Genomic DNA, 21,094 nt, shown 5'->3' on the forward strand with positions numbered 1-21,094 from the left:
CTTACAGTGCGTAAACCTCTTCGAAAAGTCACCGAATGTCCGGTGACTTTTGAGCTCCCTCCGATGTAATTCTCCGAGAATGAGAGTAATTTTTGCTACTGCTACAACAACATAGTAGAGCAAGTCAGCTTTCGATATTATGATAGCCAACATCTAATATGAAGAAAAATGAAAGGGCAAACGTAAGGAATGAATTATACTGGATGAAATTGTCTAACTTGAGTTTCTGAGTAGTTATCGGCCTCTTATAACGATCTAATTGCGATGATCACCAATCCTCGAACTTCGATCATTGGTACATACCGCATTGAAAGTGTTGTCGGTGAGGGTTGGTACATATTGTTACTTTATTTGTTTGTGTTTGAAGACGGATTGCTTACAATGTCATGATTAGGAAGTTTTGGAAAAGTGTACCTTGCAGTTCACCTCCTTACAAACACAAAGGTATGAAATGAAGGACAGGACCCAGAGTGAAAGCGTGGTTGATTTAGTGAAGTAAAGTCTCAAATGAGACGGGTAGATTCGTTTTGTACTTCATACTGGCTTTTTCTTGGTGGGAGCATGCTCTTTGTACAAGGAATATGATATTAACAATTATATAAAGGTAGTGTTGAAATCTTCTTCTCGTAAGCAGGCTGTCATTTTAGCCCGAGAAATCCACCATCATCGTCGGCTTTTACATCCCAACATCACTCGCCTGTATGAAATGATTTGCGTGGAAGATAGAATTTACTTGGCAATGGAATATTGTCCCAATGGCGAGTTGTACGAATATGTGTCACGTCAAGAGGTGTTGGATGAACATACAACATGCAGGCTTTTTTGGCAATTGTGTTGCGCCATCAAATACCTGCATACGCAAGGTTGTGTTCACCGTGACTTAAAACTTGAGAATATCTTCTTAGACAAAAATTTTGATGTCAAAATTGGTGATTTTGGGTTTTCAAGGGACACTGATTGTTCACGTAGAACTTTTATGAGTACACGCTGCGGCACTGTGGCTTATTGTGCTCCTGAAGTTGTGCTTGGCCAAAAGTATATTGGTGAATGCGCCGATATTTGGTCCCTTGGTATCATCATGTATGCTATGTTGGTTGGCCGTTTGCCGTTCGATGAAGACGATACGAATCTGACCGAACTCAAAATTATAACTGAACAGCCGTTTCTTCCAGAAACAGTTTCCCCCAGTCCAGCTGACTTGCTCACTCGATTATTATGCAAAGATTATCGCTTCCGACCTTCCATCGATCAAATCCTCTCCCATCCTTTTTTCCAGGATAATGGGTACCACGTTTCCTCAATCAAAACTGTTAAAACATCTGTTAAAGCGGAAGATAAAGTTCGTAGAAGGCTGGAATTGGTTGGCGTCGATATAAATCAGCTGAACATAAGCATATCCCAGCAGCGTTGTGATCTTCTATACGGTTGGTGGCTCTTGTTGCTAGAAAAGGAAACAAAAAAGGAAAATAAGAAAAGTAATTTATTTTACTTGCAGCACTCCAAGGGGAACTCTTCTTCCTTCCATATCCCGCCATCTTCTCCTTCACTGAAAACTGCCGAGGTGTCTGTAACTTCTAGTCACCCAAACTCTAATAAGTTATCTCGGTCTTATCATGGGCATAGTAGTGGAAATTTGCTCTCTACGTTCAAAAGTTGGTTGTTTGATTCGAAATCTAAGCATCCCTCTGGAACTACTTCCCCAAGTTTTGATACTGTTTCAACGTCATCCAAATGGTCAAAGCGTAGTAAAAACTTGAAAAAAAGAAGCTCTTTAGAGAATACTTCAAGTACAAAAGGAAGCGATCATGAGCGGCTTTCAAGCTCTAAACATTCAAAGGAGGCGATTGTGGATTCTCATGAAAATACCGCTTTCGAGCAGTCTTTACCTTCTACGGACTCTCATTCTAGAATATCTAATTTGGTAGACGAAAAACCAAGAGATCTTGTTTCTCCTACATCAGAAAAGAACTCTACCGATAATTCTCAATTACCGATTCCTGTGTCTGAAGGGTCGCTTATATCACCCAATTTCGCGAGTACCGCTAATAGTAACCATCGTCCCAATTCCCGTAGATGCAGCTTGTCCCAGCTATCATCTGTTAATTCTTCCAGGTCTTCTCTGACCCGATCTTACTCGAATGTCTCTTCTACGTCTTCAACTTCGTTAGTATCAATTGTGTCCTCTCGACCATCAACTGGATACGGCACTCGTCCTGCCCCTTACCATCTTCCTATAGATCGTTTGCATAAAAACATTCAATTTCCCGGTGGTGACTCCAGCAACGCACGCATTAATGCAACTGCTATCCTTACAGTTGGCTCTACTCGTCGCATACCTCCAACATCGTCATCGCTAATGTATAATAACCAAAATTTTGTACAGGAGGAAGATGAACCTGAAGAAAGTTTTACATCCGATTCTTCAAGACATTTTTCCGACATCTATTAAGTAAAAGTAATGACCTATTTATTATTGAATGCTACTACTAGTTTTCATATTAATTTTATGTGTTATTTTATAATTCAGTTGTATATTGATCTAATTGTAACTAAATAAAGGAAGTCCTTAAATACATAGAATTTCACCGATTCCCCAAAATTTTTGGATATTTAAAATCCTTATTGTCCCATTTTTACCTACCTAAATTAAACAAGAAAAGCCAAGCCATGCTTTATTGGCTATTGTCGAAGGACGAAGATTGATTGATCTGAAGCTGCTTGTCGGTACCACCAGTAACAATACCTACAGACTTGTTCCAGTCTACGGAAAAAAGTTTATCCCACTGAGAACCTCTTTTGACAGATCTTGGCAATGTATAAATACTGCCAGATGTAGCACGTACATCCCAAACACGACATGAGTTGTCGTGGGAGACTGACGCAAACATATATGGATTTTCAGGACTGGCAGCTAAATCTGAAACAAGGTTCTTATGTCCTGATAAAGTCATAGAAGTAATTTTATCACTTGAAGCACGAGGGTCATGGAGTGTGATGGAACGAGCGGATGAACCGCAGGCAAGGAGGTGAAGATCGTTTAACTTTTCAACACAAAGAAGGGGGTTTTTGGTAATCCTTGAAGTAACAGACTGACCAGTGATAAGATCCCAAGTTTTAATAGTATGATCAAGACCAACTGAATAAGCAGCGGAAGGATCATTGGAAAAAATCACGTCCATCACGCTCTCATTATGTCCTTCACAAAGGAAGAGAGGAGCACGAGCACCATTGCGAGGCACAAGTTCATCATTTTTACGACGTCGTTTCGACGAATTTACATCCATTGACTCCACTGTCGTCTCTGGGGACCTTTCAAAGTCCCAAATACCAACAGTTTTATCAGTAGAAGCAGATAAGAATACGTTGGATTCAGGTAAAGCGCGGACACGTTCTACCACACCTTTATGACCAGTAAAAGTTGTACTGAAAGCTGCTGTAGATTTTTCGTTTTCAATATTAGAAAGATCATCCTCAATTTCCCAAAAATGGATTTTTTGGTCAAGAGAAGATGTCAAAAAGCTTTTCTCTGGTGCCTTCCAGGAAATATTTTTTAAAGATGAACCTAAACCAAGAGATTGAAGCTTAACTTGACCACTCTTGTCCCAAACACGAGCAATACCATCGTAAGAAGAGGTCAAAATGTGGTTGGAAGAGAGTTGAACACTAGAAATCCAATCATCATGAGGAAAAGCAGCGAGATACTGAGGAGGAAGCGTAGATTCTATGTACTCAAGGTCCAAAGTGGACTCCGTAGATAAACCATTTTGAGTAATGTAGTCGTCTAAAGAGGTTCGTAGAAGGTTACCTTGAATTAAGAAATCAAAAGGAGTAGGTTTGTCTAGCAGGTTAGTAGGTGAATAAAAAATAACAGAAAGAAGAAGACAAGCTAGAGACACGTAAGGAAGAAACCAGTTGCTATTGAGCTTCTCGTTGGGCAACATAGACTTTGTTGAAGGATCCTTAATAAATAGGGATGGTGTGAAAAGAAGAAAAGTATAAAGCAAGTTTAACTGAAAAGAAAGAAAATAAATGAATAGGTGCCAATTACGCTTATGAGAAAGCGCTGCATCTCATTCAGAGCTTTTAAATTGACAATAGCAATGGTTCCTTACTCTTTAACTCGTGCATACATAAAACAAAAAAAGCATAGCTTCATTCTTTTTTTTGCTTCAATTATCATGCGAGCACAACTTGTAAAGTGGAAGCGCCATACCTGATTTTAATAGATGGTTGACAACTTGAGACAATCCATACCGCTTCAAAGAAGTTGGAATCAGAATTGGTGTATCACCAACAGTTAATTCTGGATTCCTTGTCGTAAAGCGAACTTGCACTTGTCCCGTAGGATTGGTTTTCGTTTCCATTGGGGTTGGTAAAAGTTGAATGTAGAGACCAGCTGTAGGAGAAGCAAAGTGTTCGCGGTTCTTCATTTGTAAAGGTACAAGAGCATGCAAACAAAGTGAAAAAAGATAGTTAAATCAAGAAGAATTAATGTTTAAAAATTGAAGGTTTTCGAGTTGAATAAACGTCGTTTTTTTACGACGGTCAAACTCGTCAGAAATAGCCTGCTCTGTCTTTCCACTTTTCATAATCATGAAAAAAAGTTCACTTGTATTGTAAAAAATGATTTAAAATTGAGGATTCGTCCAATTGCTACGAACTAAGGAATCTTGCAAAAAAATTTTGCAAGTCGAAACAAAAATCGCTTCTTTGCTATACGCTTTTTTAAAACAGTTTTCTTTTTTCATTTACATTCATTCGTCACAAAAGAGCTCCATAGTCTGAAAGTTTTATTTTCATGGTCATTCTCACTTGATCACTACCATATCCAGGTCAAACCAAGGATTTGAGGAATTCTTGAAAAGTCCAACTAAAAAGTGATAGAATTCAAAGAAAAAAGAAATTTCATTTCATCAGGACTCTTCGAGGTAGAACAACATTCTCTGATCGTGGAATTGGAGAATTTACCACAAGTCGTTCGCTTTAAGTATAAAATTCTTTTTGAACGCAGCCTTGGCAATCTGGATTTGTATATAGCTTGAGAATAGCTATACTATCTGCTTTCTTTGTGCACTCTCACACACTCTCTCTTTTCTGTATAGAGCGACTGGAAGTTTCTTTTGGTAAATTCGTCGTTTCGCATTCTTTATTAATTTATATTTTACTACAATGGGATTGGCAGGAAATAAAGCGAAACAGCAAATTGGGGCTGATCCAAGAAACTCTAAATGGGCAAAAAACAAGGATCGTAAAGGATACAAATTGCTTGCTTCCTACGGTTGGCAGGATGGAAATGGCCTTGGTCAGCAACAACACGGTCGAATTCATAATATTAAAGTGTCCTTGAAAGATGATACACTTGGTATTGGAGCTAAACCTTCCAATGACACAGAGTGGAGCGGGTTAGGTGAATTTAATGCTATTTTTGGAAGATTGAATGGTGACGAAAATGCCTACGGTATGTCTGCTGAAAAAGCAAAGCAGCAGAAACAAATTGATCAACGAAAGAATGCTCAGGAAAAAAATCTTCGATCTCTCGAGCTGGCACGCCGATTTGTTCTGGGTGGTACATTTACAAGCGAGTTTACAGATTGGATGAAGAAAGCAGCTGAAGATGAAAACAGAATCGCTGAAGCGAGCTCTGACAACGAAGATGAAAACTCTTCTAAGAAGCCAGACACAAAAAAGAAGAAAGAAAAGAAGCATAAGCGCTCGTCTTCGAAGAAGAAAGACGATGAAGAGAAAAGGAAATCTTCCAAAAAGGAGAAGAAAGATTCCAAGGAGAAAAAGAAAAGAAAAGAAAAGAAAGATTCCTCCAAGAACTCAACGACAAAGTCTGACAGAAAAGAACAAAAGAAACTTAAACGGAAGAGGAAGCATACTTCCTCTTCCGCTTCTTCTGAGTCAGAGGACGAAGATGTGGATACCAAAGGCTCGTCTCGTAAGAAGCCCACAAATGTACATTTTCACACTCGAAGAAAATTTCTTGCTCAGAAGCGTGCTGCAGTCAGTGATCCCACTGCACTACGTGAAATTTTGGGAATTAAGGGTTAATCAACTTTGGATGCGGTTTTTGTTTGGTTTATATAGGGCCTTTAATGTTGTATTAATATGATAAATGTCTTTTTCGTAATCTGATATAGTAAATTCAATTCATTCTAAAGAAAGCCTTGGCGGTACACATGTGTAAGTCGTCTCATCTGCAAACTCATATCATGAATGCAACGCTTTAATAAACAAATAAAACCATACTTTAAATGTGGATAATGCAATGTTTCAACGTTTGCGACTTCCGTCCATAGACACTACTACGCTCTTTAAACTGACCTCCGAAAGAAACAGAGTCAGTTCATGCTCATACTGTTCTACAAAGCTTCTACTCCCTACTACTTCAAACTGTACAACATAAAAGACTACAATACTACAATTCCTACCATGTCTCACCATCTCGTAAAACACTTATATATTAATGTTAACTAAATTTCTAAAATCCTGTAACTTGTTAGATACTGTTTTAAAAAGAAAATACCAAGAGAAAGATTGTAAAGATGCTCAGCTAATATATCTACTATCTTTTCCCGAATGTTTTTCAACAGTATTTTTCTGTTGTCCCTATCGAGTGATCATCCTTGCAAACATAAAATCCTTCTCTCAAAAATAGCGACTTACCATATCAATAAACCAAACAATGATTTTATCATATTTTTGTTATTCCATACCTATCCACTAGTAGTTGGTGAAAGGTAGAATATAAGTTGGCATTCAGCCTTTATATAGTATCCAAGACGAAAAACTGCAACTAAAGCTAGAATTTAACTTTTCCTATATAAAAAATAATATTTTCTTATTTCATTCGTGTAAAAAAATATTTATTACCATGTACATTTGATTTGACCAAATCCTCGTATACTAGCTACTCCCTAAGGAAACGTACCAGCAGCCAACTTCTCAAGCTTTTCTTCTTTGGAGCTTGAAAACCATGGATATCGATGGTTCTTCTTTTTCCTCCTCAAAAAATGGACTATATGAGCCGTTAGCAAGAGGATTTGCTGCCATCGAAGCGGCAACAGAACGAGATACCAAATTGCCAGAACTTGGCGACATCATTGGACGTATGAAAAGCAGTTTTACAGATTATATTAAGATTACTAACTTTGCTTTTTCAGATGTCCATTCTCCAGAATATGTCAGTCAGCCGTTGAACGGCTGGAAACCGTTTTATTTACGCTCAGTAATCAACATTCCGGACCGCATTTTTGAGCAATATAATCGTAAGTCCCTTTGTCAGAAATATTTGTAGTTAATTTACTCTAACCTATTGATGTAGGAACTGAATGCTTTACCCAGATGGGATTGTTTTCTGAAATACAACGTGCATGGATCACAGTAGACAATCGTCTTTTCCTCTGGGACTATTTATCTGGCCAGAACTTTCAGGCATATGAAGATCTTTCGCATACAATCGTCAGTGTAAAGCTTGTTATACCAAAGAAAAATGTGTTCGTAGAGGAAGTACAGTATTTACTGGTAATTGCTACCACCCAGGAGATTATTTTACTTGGCGTTTCCATTGATAAAATTACCGGAGAGCTCACATTTTATTCCACTGGAATGCAAATCTCAATTCCTGGATTAAACGTAAACAATATTGTTTCTTCTAAGGATGGCCGTATTTTCTTTTCCGGTAATAGAGACCCTAACTTGTACGAATTCTTTTATCAGTCTGATGAGGGTTGGTTTTCTCGTAGGTGCAGCAAAGTAAACCTTACAGGATCAGCAATCGATAACTTTGTCCCATCTTTTTTCTCTTATGGTGTTCATGGAGACGGTGTTAAACAGATTGCAGTGGATGATTCACGAAGTTTGCTTTATGTCTTGCGTGAAAGCTCCTCTGTTAGTTGCTATGAAATTTCTAGTAATAATGTTCATCGTTGTGTTTCTTATTCTTTCAATTCCATGGTCTCCCAGGCTCAAATGCTGAATGCCTCTTCCGTCTTGCTTGATCCAAGAAGCACCAAGCTTGTATCAATTGTTCCTGTTCCTGCTTATGAATCTCAACAAATTTATTGTGTTGCTATAACTTCCACTGGTTGTCGATTTTACATGAGAGGCGGTCGTAGTGCTACTTCCTATTTTGAAACCTCTGACGGTTCTTTTGCTACGCATCCTCCTAGTACTTTACAAATAACCCACATTCGTTTCCCTCCTTCTTTCCAGGTCAATGACTATCAGCCCAAGCGCCAATTTTCTGGGTCTTCCTTTTTCCCTCAAAGTCAATCAGTGTCACAGCAGCCACCTCAAGACCTTCCTGTTCAAGCTAAGCGCAATGTCATGAATTGTTCCTCCTTGAGTTCGATATTCACCTTTGATTTATTTTTCGCTATAAGTTCTTCTGATGCTAATGCAGGTGATACACTTTGTTGTTCTGCTCCTGAAATGGGAAGAATTGCCAATGCTTGGCAAAGCGGCTCTCAGCCTTCATTAGTTGAGTCTGCCATGTACCTTCCGATTAAGGGATTTGTACAGGACGTTAAATGTCTACAGAATTCTGAAGAGCGTAATGAGCTTGTCTCACAGTTTAATACACCTCCTCCCAGTTTTGCTGTTCTTACAAACACAGGTGTTTACATCATTGTTCATCGTCGACCCGTTGACATTCTTGCTTCTGCTATTCGTATGGGACCCTCTTCTTCTTCCGGAATCGACGGACAAGTCCAAATGTTTTTCGAAAGTGTTGGACGTGCTGAGGGTTGTGCCACTTGTTTGGGTATCATTAGCGGTCGTCTTGATCAAAACGATTTTAGTGCTAGCAGTGCTAACTTTGCTGGCCCTACCACAAAGTTGACTCAAGCTGATCTCTTGGAAATTGCTAAAAAATATTTCATTGAATTTGGCGGTAAAGCTTTTATTGACCAGTCTCGCTATAACAACCAGTATGATGCCTCTTCCTTCGAACTTGTACGTCTATCAGGTTGTCATGACGGCCTTGCTTCTTCTATTTCACGTTTGATACGTACAATTTGGAAAAAACCGGTTATGATAACCGTGGCCAATTCGAAAAACCAAGTCAACTATGCACCTTCTTTTAAAGCTGACGAATTGCTGAAAATTCAATCTGGCTTACTTTCTCTATCCAACTTTTTAGAAAGCAACAAAAGTTTTATTGAAGGCCTAAATGGTACTGATTCCTTAGTCGGATCTTCTAATATGGGAGAAGAAATTGCTGTGCAAGCAGAACACAGAGCTTTATCAGCGTTAATGTTGGTTCTTCAGCAAGTGATTGAAGGAATATCTTTCCTTTTATTCCTCAACGAAAGTGATGTTTCTGATCTTAATGCAATTACTTCCTCAATATCTCCTGAATCTCGAAGCTTATGCTCAAAGCTAACGTTCGGTGAATTTTTTACATCTAAAAATGGTAGAGAGGTGACGAAAGAGCTCGTTAATGCCTTGGTCAACAAGCACCTTCAAGCTGGTGGTAATATTGATTTGGTAAGCCAATTATTACGAAAGAGATGTGGAAGTTTCTGTAGTGCAGATGATGTGCTTGTTTTTAAGGCTGTAGAGTCTTTGAAAAAAGCTAAAGAAACCGTTGATATTGAAGATCGCCAATCTTTAGTCGAACTTTCTTACAATCTTTTCAAAAAATCGGCTCATGTTTTTACTCCCGAAGATCTTCGGTTGGCTGTCGAAGAATACAAGTATTTAAATTCTTATGTGTCTGCGGTCAATTTAGCACTACATGTAGCAAGTGCTCGTGACGACAAGGATCAAGCTCTTTCATATCTTATTGATGGTATGCCACAAAATGATACCCGTGCTGATGTCTTTGCAAATCGTTCTAAATGTTATCAATATGTGTTCCAGATTCTTGATGATTTAGAATCCAAATCATCTGAAGAATCTACTCAAACCAAAATGTCTGTTTATAGTGCATTACAGCAATCAAAAGATGAACTTTTTCATTACTGTTTCTATGACTGGTATGCAAGCAAAGGTTTTGCAGATCGATTGATTGAGATAGATTCACCTTATATTCAAAACTATCTGGAAAGAAACAGCGCAAAAGACGTACAAATTGCAAATTTACTTTGGCAGTTTTACGCTAAGAGAGAAATGTACTATTATGCAGCTATCGTTCTTTATGATTTGGCGACAAGCAATCTTTCTTTAAATCTTGAACAACGAATTGAATATTTAACCCGTGCTAAAGGCTTTGGAAGCTGCCACATTCCGAGCCTTTTGCGCCAGAAAATGAATAAGGTAATGCTTAGTGTGTGTGAACAGCTGGAAGTCGCTAGTATTCAAGATGACCTTTTGATTACCATCCTTAATGATGTAAAAATACCAGCTTCAAAACAACAAGAACTTTCTAGTCAGCTGAATGTTGAAATATTATCACTTACAGAGTTGTTTAATAATTTTGCTGATCCTTTGGGATATGGTGAGATATGTTTGTCTATTTTCCAAAGTGCTGATTATCACGGACTCGCTGAGATCGTTGGTTGTTGGGAATTCATTATTAAAACAACACATGAGAATGCGGTAACTTCACCCATTGGATCTTCTCCAGTGGATTCAGTTGCTTCTACTTTGAAAAATCTCACACTTCGGTTTTCTCAGTTTGAAAATGTTTTCCCTGTAGAGAAGATTGTTGCTCTTGCCGAGAATTATAGTTTTGATCAACAAAGTGAATCTGTATCAACTGGCTGGGTTGTCGATGTTTTTTTAAGTGCTGGTATATCTCATGAATTGATGTTTATTATTTTGAATCAGCTCTATGACCGTAGGGAGAAGCCTTGGCAAGGAAAAGACAGATTACTTTATCTTGTGAAAGAAATCTCACACCTGTTGAAGTTATGGTACGATGTCAGTCTTAAGGCCGGTGTTGCCCAAGCATTTAAGCCAAATTTTGATGCTCCTTTTGTTCTTGAAGCCATTGAAAAATATAAGGCTGTTTTAACTGATCCTAAATCTACGAACTGTAAAGAAGAATTACAATCTTTGGAGTCAGCAATCCGCCAAACTTACTAAAATTAAATGGTTAGATTCTAAGTCTCAGCTAAGATCTCTTACTATATATAGAATTCAAGATAGTCAGAATATTTACGATGTTTTCGGGTAAAACTTAATAGAATTTGTGTCCAGGGTTTATGAGGTGTTATAATCGTAGCTACAGTGATAAATCTAAATAACCCAAAACGTATATTTTTTCTCTTACCAATGACTATTTCAACACCTGAATACTGTTAGTAAAAAAATAAAGATGAGGGAAGCACGCTTACATTCTGTAAGATAATTCTTCAGAAACAACTTCTCTTTCTTCGTCTTTAGGTATAAAATTGTAGGAGATATCGATGTCTAATTCACGGTGATTTCTTTCGGCAGGCTTGCAGGAGATTGTACCACGAATATATTCACCATTCTAAAGGGTATAAGGTTAATTATTGTTCCACATAAGAATGGGTGGGTAGACATACCTTGACAGTTAAATCTTTGTGAGTGTAGAAAACAGTTTGTTTCCAATGGGTGTAACGAGAGAAAGGTCCGGTACTGAAAGATAAAGGCTTGTGACAAGCAGAAAATTCTACGTCGAACCAAGCCAAAAAAGCATGAACATAGTCATTACGAGTTGCGGTAATTTCAAAAGGGGAAGAGAAAGAAAGCTCTTCTTTTTTAACAGTGGTAAGATCAATACTAAGAATCTCACAGCTATTCGTGTTTACAGCAATTCGATCAACATTGTCGACTAAGGGCTCTTTCCATACATCGCGTTTGATAGGGGAAAAGTCGAATCCATAAACATCATCCCAAACTGTTTGGTTAATCAAACGAACATAAAAAAAGTCAACATACATCCAATTTTTTCTTCTTTATACTCTGCATCTTCGATAGCGGCAATCAAGAGCTTGGCACGATCAGGAAACATGAGTCCTCCAGGAGCAAGGTAACGGTCTCTAGCCAGCAAAACAGTATCAAGCATACTCTCGTAAAGTAAAAAATAACCCATCCACTCGGAGACAATGATGTCTACCTTCTCTACTGGCAACTGGATATCCTCCATTTTGCCTTTTATAACGGTGATGCGATCACTAAGCTTGTTGATGTTCACAATTTCTCTGGCTTTATGAATAATTTCACTCATATCAATCTACACGATAAAGTTAGAAACTTCCTGGTATATGTAATAAGAAGTTTTGCTTACGCCGTAAACATGTTTTGCACCAGCTCTAGCACAAAACATGGATAAGATGCCTGTTCCACAGCCCACCTAAAAAGTGTTAAAAAAAAGGAAGACTCAAAAATCCATACATCGAGGACGACTTTGTCGCGAAACAAATGGGGATTTTGCATAATAGCATCGCGGTACGAGAGAGTGCGGACATCGTCCTTGAGCATCTCTTCGTGAATTCCCCAGTGAGAATAGCTACTCGTTTAGTATGTAAACTTTCGGAAGAGAGGAAGTAAACAAGGTAATCTGACAAATTCTGTCTCACTAGAGGAGAGAAAAATTCGACAATTTCATCCGCCAAAGTATAGCTTACCTATCAAAATAATCTAATAGCAGTTAGTAAATTTTCTCAGACTCTAATTTCAAGAATAATTGCACTAAGCTTTCGCTGAATGTCAATACAGGAGACGAAAGTATGAAGAAACATCCACGCAACAACATGAAAAGACAAGCAAAAAATTATAAGCAGCTTGTTTTGTTATCAAAGATGCACCAAGCGTTGTCGTCACCTATAAAGACATAGATGAAGATGGAATTGACATCAGCTTAAGATGCTGACTTTCCCAATTCACGAAAAGTTCTGCCAATTTTTCTTTCAGTGCTTTATTACATACAATCCTATTTTTCAGTTAGCTTTATTCCAGAGTACTCAAATTGCATTTAAACTATACAATCCATGCTAAACAATTCTTCTTACCTGGGCAGTTAGGCCATTCTCTTGTTGTTGAGCTTCTTGCTGGCTCATGATTAATCAATGAAAACGATAGAAGATAAAAAAAACTTTATAAAAGTACGATAATGAAACGAATATTCGTTTTTTTACCGTCAAAGGTTCCTGGTAGATCTCTAAGTAAAGAGAGCCTTCTTGGCAATGTTACCTTATGGGTGCTACCCTAAGGAAATGGAACGTGGTTTCTATTCAAACGAAAACCAGTCCCTACCCTACCCTAATCAAAAACGCCGTCACGATGTATGGAAACAAACGTTTGGGAGCTGGGCAGAGAAACTTGTGCACAAAACCTCTCACAATGGTCAACACTAAGAAGAGCGCTATCAACCAAGTTGTCACTCGTGACTACACGATTCATATGCACAAGAGACTTTATGGTGTCTCTTTCAAGAAGCGTGCTCCTCGTGCCATCAAGGAGATTGTTGCATTTGCCCAAAAGCACATGGTATGTCTGAAACGTTGAAGATAGAAGAGATTGGGAAATAAACAAAATGAAAGAAATTTCTTTCTGCTTGTTCTATCTATAAGTCTGTCTTTGAAAAAAAAAATCAAATTTCTCCCGGTCACTAACTGATGAATAGCAAACTAAGGAAGTGCGTGTTGACCCCTCTTTGAACAAGGAGGTCTGGAAGCAAGGCATCAAAAGTGTCCCTCGCCGTCTCCGTCTCCGTCTCTCTCGCAAGCGTAGTGATGAGGACGATAAGGCTCTTTACACTCTTGTTCAGGCCGTTGACGTTGCTAACCCCAAGATGGAGACCGCCGTTGTTGAGGAATAAAATGTGTGCGTTAAATAGCGCGGTTTTTGATTATCTGTTCACGTTCCATTGGGTTGAATCTAATAGCGGATTTCATTAGCTGATTCTTTTCTGTAGTAACAGTAACAGTAATAGTAATGTAGGTTTTCATGTCCTTCCAGTATCCATAAAAAGTTACAGAACAAGTTTAACAATGATTTAATAAGTTCCTCTGTGAATTTAATATATTGGTAAGGTTGTTAACGTATGGTAGTGGTAGTGTATATAAAGCATGAATGTTTGAGAGTGTTGTTATGTTAAACAGAAGCCTTTTATTTCCATGACGGTTAATTCTTTTTTTTTTTTGGAAGGACATTTTTATAAGTAAGAAAAGACTTGGAAACCAAGATATTAAGACCTACAAAAATAGGCTTCATACAGGAATGCATTTGCTTTCCTAGTGTGATTTATTCAAGTAGGTCGGTTTTTTCTCTTAAAAATTGGTTTTTTCATAAATATAAACGAAGATAGACTTTTCCTATGGCCTTACAAATGAAACTTGTAGAGTCCCTTCTGCAAGGTCACTTCCTTCTTCATCCAAACCTTGAAGCTTTCGTTTATAGAAGCGTCCGCTCCTTTTTTTGTATATAGTTAACTTTGCTTATATTTTTTATGTATGCAGAGAAGAAATTTCTCACATCCTCCTACAAAGTAAGGTATCATGGAAGCAAAACGAGATTTTGAGCAATTGCAACCCATAATTGAGCAAGAGTCCCAGGCGAAAGAGGATACTGTTCTAAAGCCATGGTCCTTTCGTCATCCATGGGCTTCGCTGGTAATTGCCGTTGGTTTATTGGTAATCTCTTGGTATGTGAATTCTGTTATAAGAGTGTTTGTTGAAAGGATTGAACAGCTAATTCGTATAGGTATGCATCTTCTTTGCTTCTATCTATGATGAACAAATGGGTTTTTTCCAAAGATAAACTCGATTTTCAATTTCCCTTGTTCCTCAGCAGCATTCATATGCTCATCCAGTTTGCGTTTTCCAAACTGACGTTGCTAGCACTTCCACAATACCGACCGAAAACACAAACTAGCATCAGTTGGAAAGAGTATCTTTTTCGATCAGGTATTTGTGCTCTCGTCACGAGTCTGGACATTGGTCTTGGCAACACTTCTTTAGAAACTATTACTTTGTCCTTTTACACGATGTGCCGTTCCTCCATTTTGGTATTTGTATTTATTTTTTCGGTTCTTTTTCGCATTGAGCAGTTTGACTGGATCCTTTTGTGCATTACATTCATTATCACTGGCGGTGTCATCCTTATGGTCGCAACTGAAACTCAATTTGTGTTTTCTGGTTTTCTGTTTGTGATGGCCTCGTCAATTATGTCTGGTCTTCGATGGGCGTTAACGCAAAAGCTCTTGCTTGACCATCCATTTACATCCAATCCTTTTACGTCTCTTAGTGCTCTCACCCCTCTCAACTTTTGTTTTTTATTTTTAGCAGGTTTAATTTTAGAAGGACCAAAACAGTTTGTGACTTCTGGAATTTGGAAGCAACAAGGCCCCTTTATGTCCGTTGTTTTGATTGTTCCCGGCACGCTTGCTTTTTTCATGATTGCTTCAGAATTTGGACTCATCAAAAAGACAAGTGTGGTTACTCTCAGTGTCTGTGGTATACTAAAGGAAATTATCACCATTGTTGTATCCACGTTCTTTTATCATGATATTTTATTGCCTATTAATATCATTGGATTGGTTATTACACTGGTTGGTATTGCAGTCTATAATTATTATCGCATTGCTTTTACCAAAACTCCTGCTCCCCAACAAGAAACCGAATATATAGCTCTCCACGAGCGTGTGTAATTTGTAAAAATTACTTTGAATTTATTTATGATTTCTTTTTTTTTATTCTTTTTATTGCTTTCACCCTCTTAATTCTTCTCCACTCATAATGTTTAGCGGTTTTGGTTATCTTTCTTTGCGTGGACGCTAATTGTTGTTTTATTAATTCTAAAAACGTTCTTTTCAATCTCAAGCTTTGCGTTTCATCGTGAATAAGTAAAGGAAATTTAGAAAGCAAAGTTCCCTGCTTAATGAACAACATAACGAATAGGATTACTTTACACAATCCAACATGACCTATTACATTATGTCTCGAGTTTATGTTATGTTATTAATTCAATGTAATGAATTCAATTTTGAACTAGACTAATACTTTGCATGTTCCTTCAACCAGTTTTGGAGGTTTATTTATCTATTTTTTCAAAAGAATGGGGCACAAAAATTGGCTCATAACTTCAATTGATCTGTTTTATTCCATAAAATTTATGCTACAAGTATGCAAGATTTTGTAAGGATGCATACGTTGTGAGTACCTGTACGATTGGGTTTGTAACATTCCAAGAAGAGTTCATTTTTATCTATTTTTTCTAATTATGCTTAGTAAATGTAAATGTATAGAAAGAATCAAAGGTTCCTAAAGTTTTCATTTGGTTCACCAAATCCTATCTAAAAGAATGGCAAATATTGAATTCAATTGACGATTCTTCGACTAAATATGTAACATAAGTCAAAAAAAAAAATTTAGTAACTCAGGTATTCTTTTATTTCACAAACCGAACGGTTTCCAAAATCAATTTCTTTAATTATTGCATTTTTCAATTTTATTTACCTTTTCAAAAGTAAACAAACAAACCGACCTTTGGGGTAACAATACAAAGGCAACAATGAACACTTTTGTATCGAAAGGAAATAAACTTTACTTACTCATTACGCCACCTTATATACAATTGACTAGCTCACTAAACAGAATAGGGTTAGAAAAGGTACTATCGGTATTTTGTAATTTCTGCCAATTTCGACTTCGAAAGGAATTGGACTCTTCTCCTCCAAAGTGTATTAGTTTCGTCTTGGATTTTTGTATTTATTTGTTGTTTATTTTTGATTAAAAACCATTACGACTTCATAAGAACCTTTTCGCTTGAATTGCCGTTGAAAATCTGACACTTTGTTTTGTAGGAAAAGCTCACATTACTGCTCGATCAATACGTGTATTCTTTGGTCCTCCTTGTTTATGCGGAAATGTCACGCGGAAAAACGACGGTCGTAAGGAAATCTGGTGGCCAGGTTTGGGAAGATCCTACTTTACTCGAATGGGATCCTAATCACTTTCGTCTTTTTGTAGGAAATTTAGGAAACGACGTTACGGACGACACTTTGAGAAATGCATTCCTTGAATACCCATCACTAGCGAAAACAAAGGTTGTCCGTGATCGTGAAGGAAAAACACGCGGGTTTGGCTTTGTTTCCTTTCGAGACCCTGATCACTTTCTACGAGCTTGGAGAGAGAAGAATGGGAGATACATTGGCAGTCGTCCTGTTAAATTAAGGTATGAAAGCTTGCTCGAAGATTACAAGACTCTTCCAATATTTTGTTGGTGAAGCTACTTGCATTTTTTTTTTTTTAAAAGTTCTACTTGTGATCTTGTATTGACTTTACTAACACATTTTACAGTCGCGCAAACTCTGATGTTACACCGGCGGATGTCAGCGACACGACATTAGATTCCAAAATTCGTAATTCATTGTATTCTAGGACAAAATACCATAGCAATCGGATCATTAAAAAGAAGAAAGAAAAACGTTCATCAAAGTCATCAAATCAGGCCGCAGCAGCAGCAGCAGAACTCATGGCTTCTTCCGCAGCTCCCATCACGCAAACGGGCTCATCTTCTGCTGTCCATCATAAGAACACCCACCCCTCTTCAAGGATGGAGTCCTATTCCAAACGGGACTAAGATTGATAGAGCTAATTAATCTCGGTTTGTTGCATACACAATTTGCTTCTCGGGCATGCTAAGAGCTTCGTACACGGCGTCATAAGTTTCCTTTGTAGCCACTTGCTCCATCAACTTCAAGGCCCAAATCAAAGCGGTACCAGGACCCATAGAAGTAATCAAGTTGTTTTCGACGACAACTGGTTGTGGCACATATCGAAAGCCAGACTCTTCCAAATCCTTGCGGACAGAAGGGTGACCAGTGATTTCAGTAGCAGAAAGACCAGTCGTCTTGGCTGCCAAAGTGCCGGCACAAATCATACCGATGACCTTACCGGACTTCTTCCAATAAGAAGTAACGAGCTTCTTTACAAATTCGTCAGTGGAAAGGGTCTTCGCGCCCTTCATACCACCTGGAATGATGATAACGTCGTAATGAGAAGCAAACTCCTCAACACTCTTAAACTCTTTCAATGAGCGCTTTGCGTAGAGTTGGACGCCACGAGACATCGTGACTAGCTTCTCGGGATTTTCACCCACATAGACGCTGTCAATAGGAATTTGAGCTCTGGTGAAAACACCCCAGGGAGCTGAAAATTCAATTTCATCATTTCCGTCAGCAACAAAAAGACATACGTTCACCATTTTTGATACTGTTGTTTATTCGACTATGAAATCTCTTTCTCTTAGATTACAGTGGTTTGCTGTTGGTAAATCTGTAGCACATGTCCCTCCTACTTATATGCTCATCCTGTCAACATACTCAGGTCATAATTCACGTCAAAATGCTGTACCCCAGGTAGGGGAAAAGCTTCGACTTTTTTCGATGAGTATTCTTATAAGAAGTTATTACTATATTTATATATGAGTCGTAACGTCATATGTAACAATGTTACTTGGTTTGTTTATTTACAGAATTTTTTCTTTTTCTGGCATCACTAATGAATAAAAGAGATTGGAATAAAATAACTGAGAAAGAAATAAAAAATAGCTTTGTAAGTTTAAATAAAATACCAAATTCGTGCATTCTATGATACAGTCGGGGTTGTATACTGAATCTTTGCTTTCGTGTTTGTGCGATAAAATTTGCCCAGTATCTGCAAACAGTTGTCTCCCTCGAGTTAAATCCTGTTCGGAATGGATATTTTTTTCTTGATATTCCTGTTCAAAGCTCTTTTTTCGAAAAGGTAACTTCCTTCAACATCGATTACTCGTTAATATGATGCTTAATAAGATTTTCCTTAAAGTAGTATGATGATTATTCATTCGAACTTGTTCACTTAACCATTGCCATACTCAAACGAGCAACCCATTTTAGCAGGATTCCTTTTTATTTCAGAACCACTCGATAAGCTTGAGTCATTTTATCGTCAAAGATTCGCCATGGTGCAAGTACGTGCACGGGTGCTGTTCATGTATATCATCTCTAACTCGGTTGGTTTGTAGGTAGAATTTTTAGTGAGAGATTGCACAGTGGATGTAAGAAGTTCTATAGAAGAAGAATGCAAAAACTTGCAAATTGACGAATGGAAATGGGACGACACGCTCGGGCAATTAATTGTGAAAAGTTCACGTACGGCAAATTTCGGTCTTTAAAGATCAAAAGGGTTGTCTAACTTTATTTTTTTGTAGTTCCCCCTTCTGAAATTCTTCATCATTTGGAAAAAGTTACTTCCAAGCCCATTTTGATTCGCGGTGCTAGTTCCCAAAAAGAGTCCGGAGTCTGTATTCTCTACGACAATACAGAAGACCTATCTTCAGTTCCAAAAGTCTACGGTTTATGCAGATTTATTCCCACTGAGGACCGAGTTTACTTGGATTTGGTCGCAACCCAATTAGAACCCAATACCGAGTACATCGCTGAAGTTGCCGTTTCGGGTGACATTTCTCATGGACTGAAGTCTGTAGGTGGGTCTTTTGCTACCCTCGTATCTGTTCCTTCGAATGAGACTGGAAAAATTGCTCTCGCTCAAGAAGTCGATGGAAACTTGGAAGACTGGATAGGTCGAGCATTCGTATTGAAAGCCTCTAAAGATTCCTTCAATGGCGTCCTGGGAATCGTTTCCCGTAGTGCTGGTGTTGGTCAGAATACCAAAGTCATTTGCGCTTGTTCCGGTAAGAGCTTGTGGGAGGAGCATGCTGAGTTGCATCCCTCTTCTTCTGAAAAGTCTTGCTGCAAGAACGATGTTCCAAAAAAAAAGTGCTGTTGCTAAAAACACTGCATCTACCAAAAGTTCTGCTGCTGTGAACGAAAATTATGTATACACATCAACAGATTGGTTGAATAAATGATTATAGGAAATAGAAATTATAAACCAGCTTTCTTCCGACATAGCAAATCTTAGGAGATGTGAATGTTGCAATATTTGTCTTTTCATTGGTTGTCTATGAATAATACTCTTTTGTGTTAATTTAGAAAATTTGGAAATAAAAAGGACCATTTTTTTATTATCTGATAAAGAAAGAAAGAACAAACAGGTATTCATATAGCAAATGGATTTTGTCTAGTAAATGCGTAAAATTCTAGAAAGGGGCATGAATGAAACGATGACAGTAAGCGTTTCATCAAATAAAGTATATCATGTACAATCCTAAATCATACTCTCATTTCAACAGGGGCAAGGTATCCATAACTTGAGAGCAACTATAAGATTGCTCCAAAATCAAATTCCGCTTTTGCGGATGTCTTCATTGAATGTTTAACACGGAGCCTTTTCAACTTCATACCGTTTCAACGTGGAAAACTCAAGGATTCATAGAAATATTCCTCAAGACTGTATCTATACATAAACCAATGCGTGTAAAAGAAATAACAAAAAAGATCCCAGACATAGTTGCGTTTTGATCTACGTTTTTCAATCAAAAAAAAAGAGAATTAGCGCTCAGTCAGGAACATTACATCTAACGGGAACTAAAACGTCTTTTACCAATATCGAAGGGCACATAGCGGTATTTCAACATGTGCTGTAGCTGCCTGCGGAAGCAAAAGAACGACAGGACAAAGTAGTACACAACAAGGACGGGCCAGAATACCGGAATATCAAAAATTCGAAACATGCTAGCCGCTAAGGCCATAACGGTAGCACGAGTACTGGAATACCAAAATTTGAACTCTGGTAAGCGACGAATGAAGGGACGGAATTCATCATCTTTCGTAGTAGGCAAAACACCTTCTTCTGTCTCTTCATCTCGCATAGCCTGTTCAAGGCTGGGATCAAATTTGGGGGATAAGAAAAGCAAGAACAGATTCAGCAAATAAATACCGAGTGTGTAGCAGACGATATACCAACCACGAACTATCAGAATACGGATAACAAACACAGATAAAAGTCCAGCGAAAGACATCCATCTTTGATTTGTAAATGGAATCGTGCGATCCACCCAGAACTGGTATTGCTAACCAGAGTTAGTATTTTCTGTTCCAAAATACTTTTATTCAAAGAACTTACCCTCCCTAAAGCACTCCTCCTTTCTTGGACATTTTCAAATGCATTTTGTATCGACTCCATATCCAGATTTTTATACAAACTCCTTTTTCTGCTGTTTGTTGCAGATAAGTTTGTTTTTGTGAATTCCAGCTCGTTTGTGGGATAGGGAGCCGTTGACCAAACCC

At 38.0% G+C, this 21,094-nt stretch overlaps 11 protein-coding genes across 11 annotated transcripts; 7 read left to right on the top strand and 4 right to left on the bottom strand.

Moving 5' to 3' along the window:
• The first annotated feature begins 85 nt into the window (after nt 1–85).
• On the top strand, nt 86–2,566 carry SPOG_01918 (CAMK/CAMKL protein kinase Ppk16). The gene is made up of 4 exons (XM_013167022.1): nt 86–182; nt 235–328; nt 395–444; nt 605–2,566. Exons 1-4 carry the CDS (start codon nt 159–161, stop codon nt 2,447–2,449), a joined length of 2,013 nt encoding a protein of 670 aa, XP_013022476.1. The 5' UTR covers nt 86–158; the 3' UTR covers nt 2,450–2,566.
• Nucleotides 2,492–4,449, bottom strand: SPOG_01919 (ribosome biogenesis protein Ytm1). The gene is made up of 2 exons (XM_013167023.1): nt 4,214–4,449; nt 2,492–3,838 (listed from the first exon to the last, which is right to left on the bottom strand). Exons 1-2 carry the CDS (start codon nt 4,428–4,430, stop codon nt 2,673–2,675), a joined length of 1,383 nt encoding a protein of 460 aa, XP_013022477.1. The 5' UTR covers nt 4,431–4,449; the 3' UTR covers nt 2,492–2,672.
• A 720-nt stretch (nt 4,450–5,169) lies between these two features.
• On the top strand, nt 5,170–6,054 carry SPOG_01920 (ribosome biogenesis protein; the record flags this gene model as incomplete). The annotated part of the gene is made up of 2 exons (XM_013167024.1): nt 5,170–5,566; nt 5,591–6,054. The coding sequence occupies 2 exons, from the start codon at nt 5,170–5,172 to the stop codon at nt 6,052–6,054; spliced, it is 861 nt and encodes a 286-aa protein (XP_013022478.1).
• Nucleotides 6,055–6,912: 858 nt separating this feature from the next.
• On the top strand, nt 6,913–11,149 carry SPOG_01921 (nucleoporin Nup157/170). The gene is made up of 3 exons (XM_013167025.1): nt 6,913–7,112; nt 7,167–7,271; nt 7,328–11,149. Exons 1-3 carry the CDS (start codon nt 6,980–6,982, stop codon nt 11,032–11,034), a joined length of 3,945 nt encoding a protein of 1,314 aa, XP_013022479.1. The 5' UTR covers nt 6,913–6,979; the 3' UTR covers nt 11,035–11,149.
• SPOG_01922 (type I protein arginine N-methyltransferase Rmt1) lies at nt 10,119–13,111 on the bottom strand. The gene is made up of 11 exons (XM_013167026.1): nt 12,930–13,111; nt 12,847–12,850; nt 12,546–12,558; nt 12,313–12,427; nt 12,206–12,271; nt 11,857–12,151; nt 11,481–11,815; nt 11,286–11,425; nt 11,077–11,239; nt 10,407–11,030; nt 10,119–10,368 (listed from the first exon to the last, which is right to left on the bottom strand). Exons 1-9 carry the CDS (start codon nt 12,975–12,977, stop codon nt 11,233–11,235), a joined length of 1,023 nt encoding a protein of 340 aa, XP_013022480.1. The 5' UTR covers nt 12,978–13,111; the 3' UTR covers nt 10,119–10,368; nt 10,407–11,030; nt 11,077–11,232.
• A 118-nt stretch (nt 13,112–13,229) lies between these two features.
• On the top strand, nt 13,230–13,821 carry SPOG_01923 (60S ribosomal protein L31). The gene is made up of 2 exons (XM_013167027.1): nt 13,230–13,407; nt 13,544–13,821. The coding sequence occupies exons 1-2, from the start codon at nt 13,261–13,263 to the stop codon at nt 13,736–13,738; spliced, it is 342 nt and encodes a 113-aa protein (XP_013022481.1). The 5' UTR covers nt 13,230–13,260; the 3' UTR covers nt 13,739–13,821.
• Nucleotides 13,822–14,188: 367 nt separating this feature from the next.
• On the top strand, nt 14,189–16,041 carry SPOG_01924 (membrane transporter). The gene is made up of 2 exons (XM_013167028.1): nt 14,189–14,563; nt 14,623–16,041. The coding sequence occupies exons 1-2, from the start codon at nt 14,418–14,420 to the stop codon at nt 15,566–15,568; spliced, it is 1,092 nt and encodes a 363-aa protein (XP_013022482.1). The 5' UTR covers nt 14,189–14,417; the 3' UTR covers nt 15,569–16,041.
• A 254-nt stretch (nt 16,042–16,295) lies between these two features.
• Nucleotides 16,296–18,306, bottom strand: SPOG_01926 (ThiJ domain-containing protein). The gene has a single exon (XM_013167030.1). The coding sequence runs from the start codon at nt 18,124–18,126 to the stop codon at nt 17,518–17,520; it is 609 nt and encodes a 202-aa protein (XP_013022484.1). The 5' UTR covers nt 18,127–18,306; the 3' UTR covers nt 16,296–17,517.
• SPOG_01925 (RNA-binding protein) lies at nt 16,561–18,519 on the top strand. The gene is made up of 2 exons (XM_013167029.1): nt 16,561–17,094; nt 17,220–18,519. Exons 1-2 carry the CDS (start codon nt 16,787–16,789, stop codon nt 17,500–17,502), a joined length of 591 nt encoding a protein of 196 aa, XP_013022483.1. The 5' UTR covers nt 16,561–16,786; the 3' UTR covers nt 17,503–18,519.
• SPOG_01928 (Rer1 family protein) lies at nt 18,385–21,070 on the bottom strand. Its single transcript, XM_013167032.1, has 2 exons — nt 20,931–21,070; nt 18,385–20,877 (listed from the first exon to the last, which is right to left on the bottom strand). Exons 1-2 carry the CDS (start codon nt 20,988–20,990, stop codon nt 20,383–20,385), a joined length of 555 nt encoding a protein of 184 aa, XP_013022486.1. The 5' UTR covers nt 20,991–21,070; the 3' UTR covers nt 18,385–20,382.
• SPOG_01927 (metallochaperone Ccs1) lies at nt 18,767–20,008 on the top strand. The gene is made up of 3 exons (XM_013167031.1): nt 18,767–18,873; nt 18,928–19,054; nt 19,114–20,008. Exons 1-3 carry the CDS (start codon nt 18,865–18,867, stop codon nt 19,692–19,694), a joined length of 717 nt encoding a protein of 238 aa, XP_013022485.1. The 5' UTR covers nt 18,767–18,864; the 3' UTR covers nt 19,695–20,008.
• Nucleotides 21,071–21,094: the final 24 nt, after the last annotated feature.

Source organism: Schizosaccharomyces cryophilus (genome assembly GCF_000004155.1).
Source record: "Schizosaccharomyces cryophilus OY26 unplaced genomic scaffold supercont4.2, whole genome shotgun sequence".
Taxonomy (NCBI): Eukaryota; Fungi; Ascomycota; class Schizosaccharomycetes; order Schizosaccharomycetales; family Schizosaccharomycetaceae; genus Schizosaccharomyces; species Schizosaccharomyces cryophilus.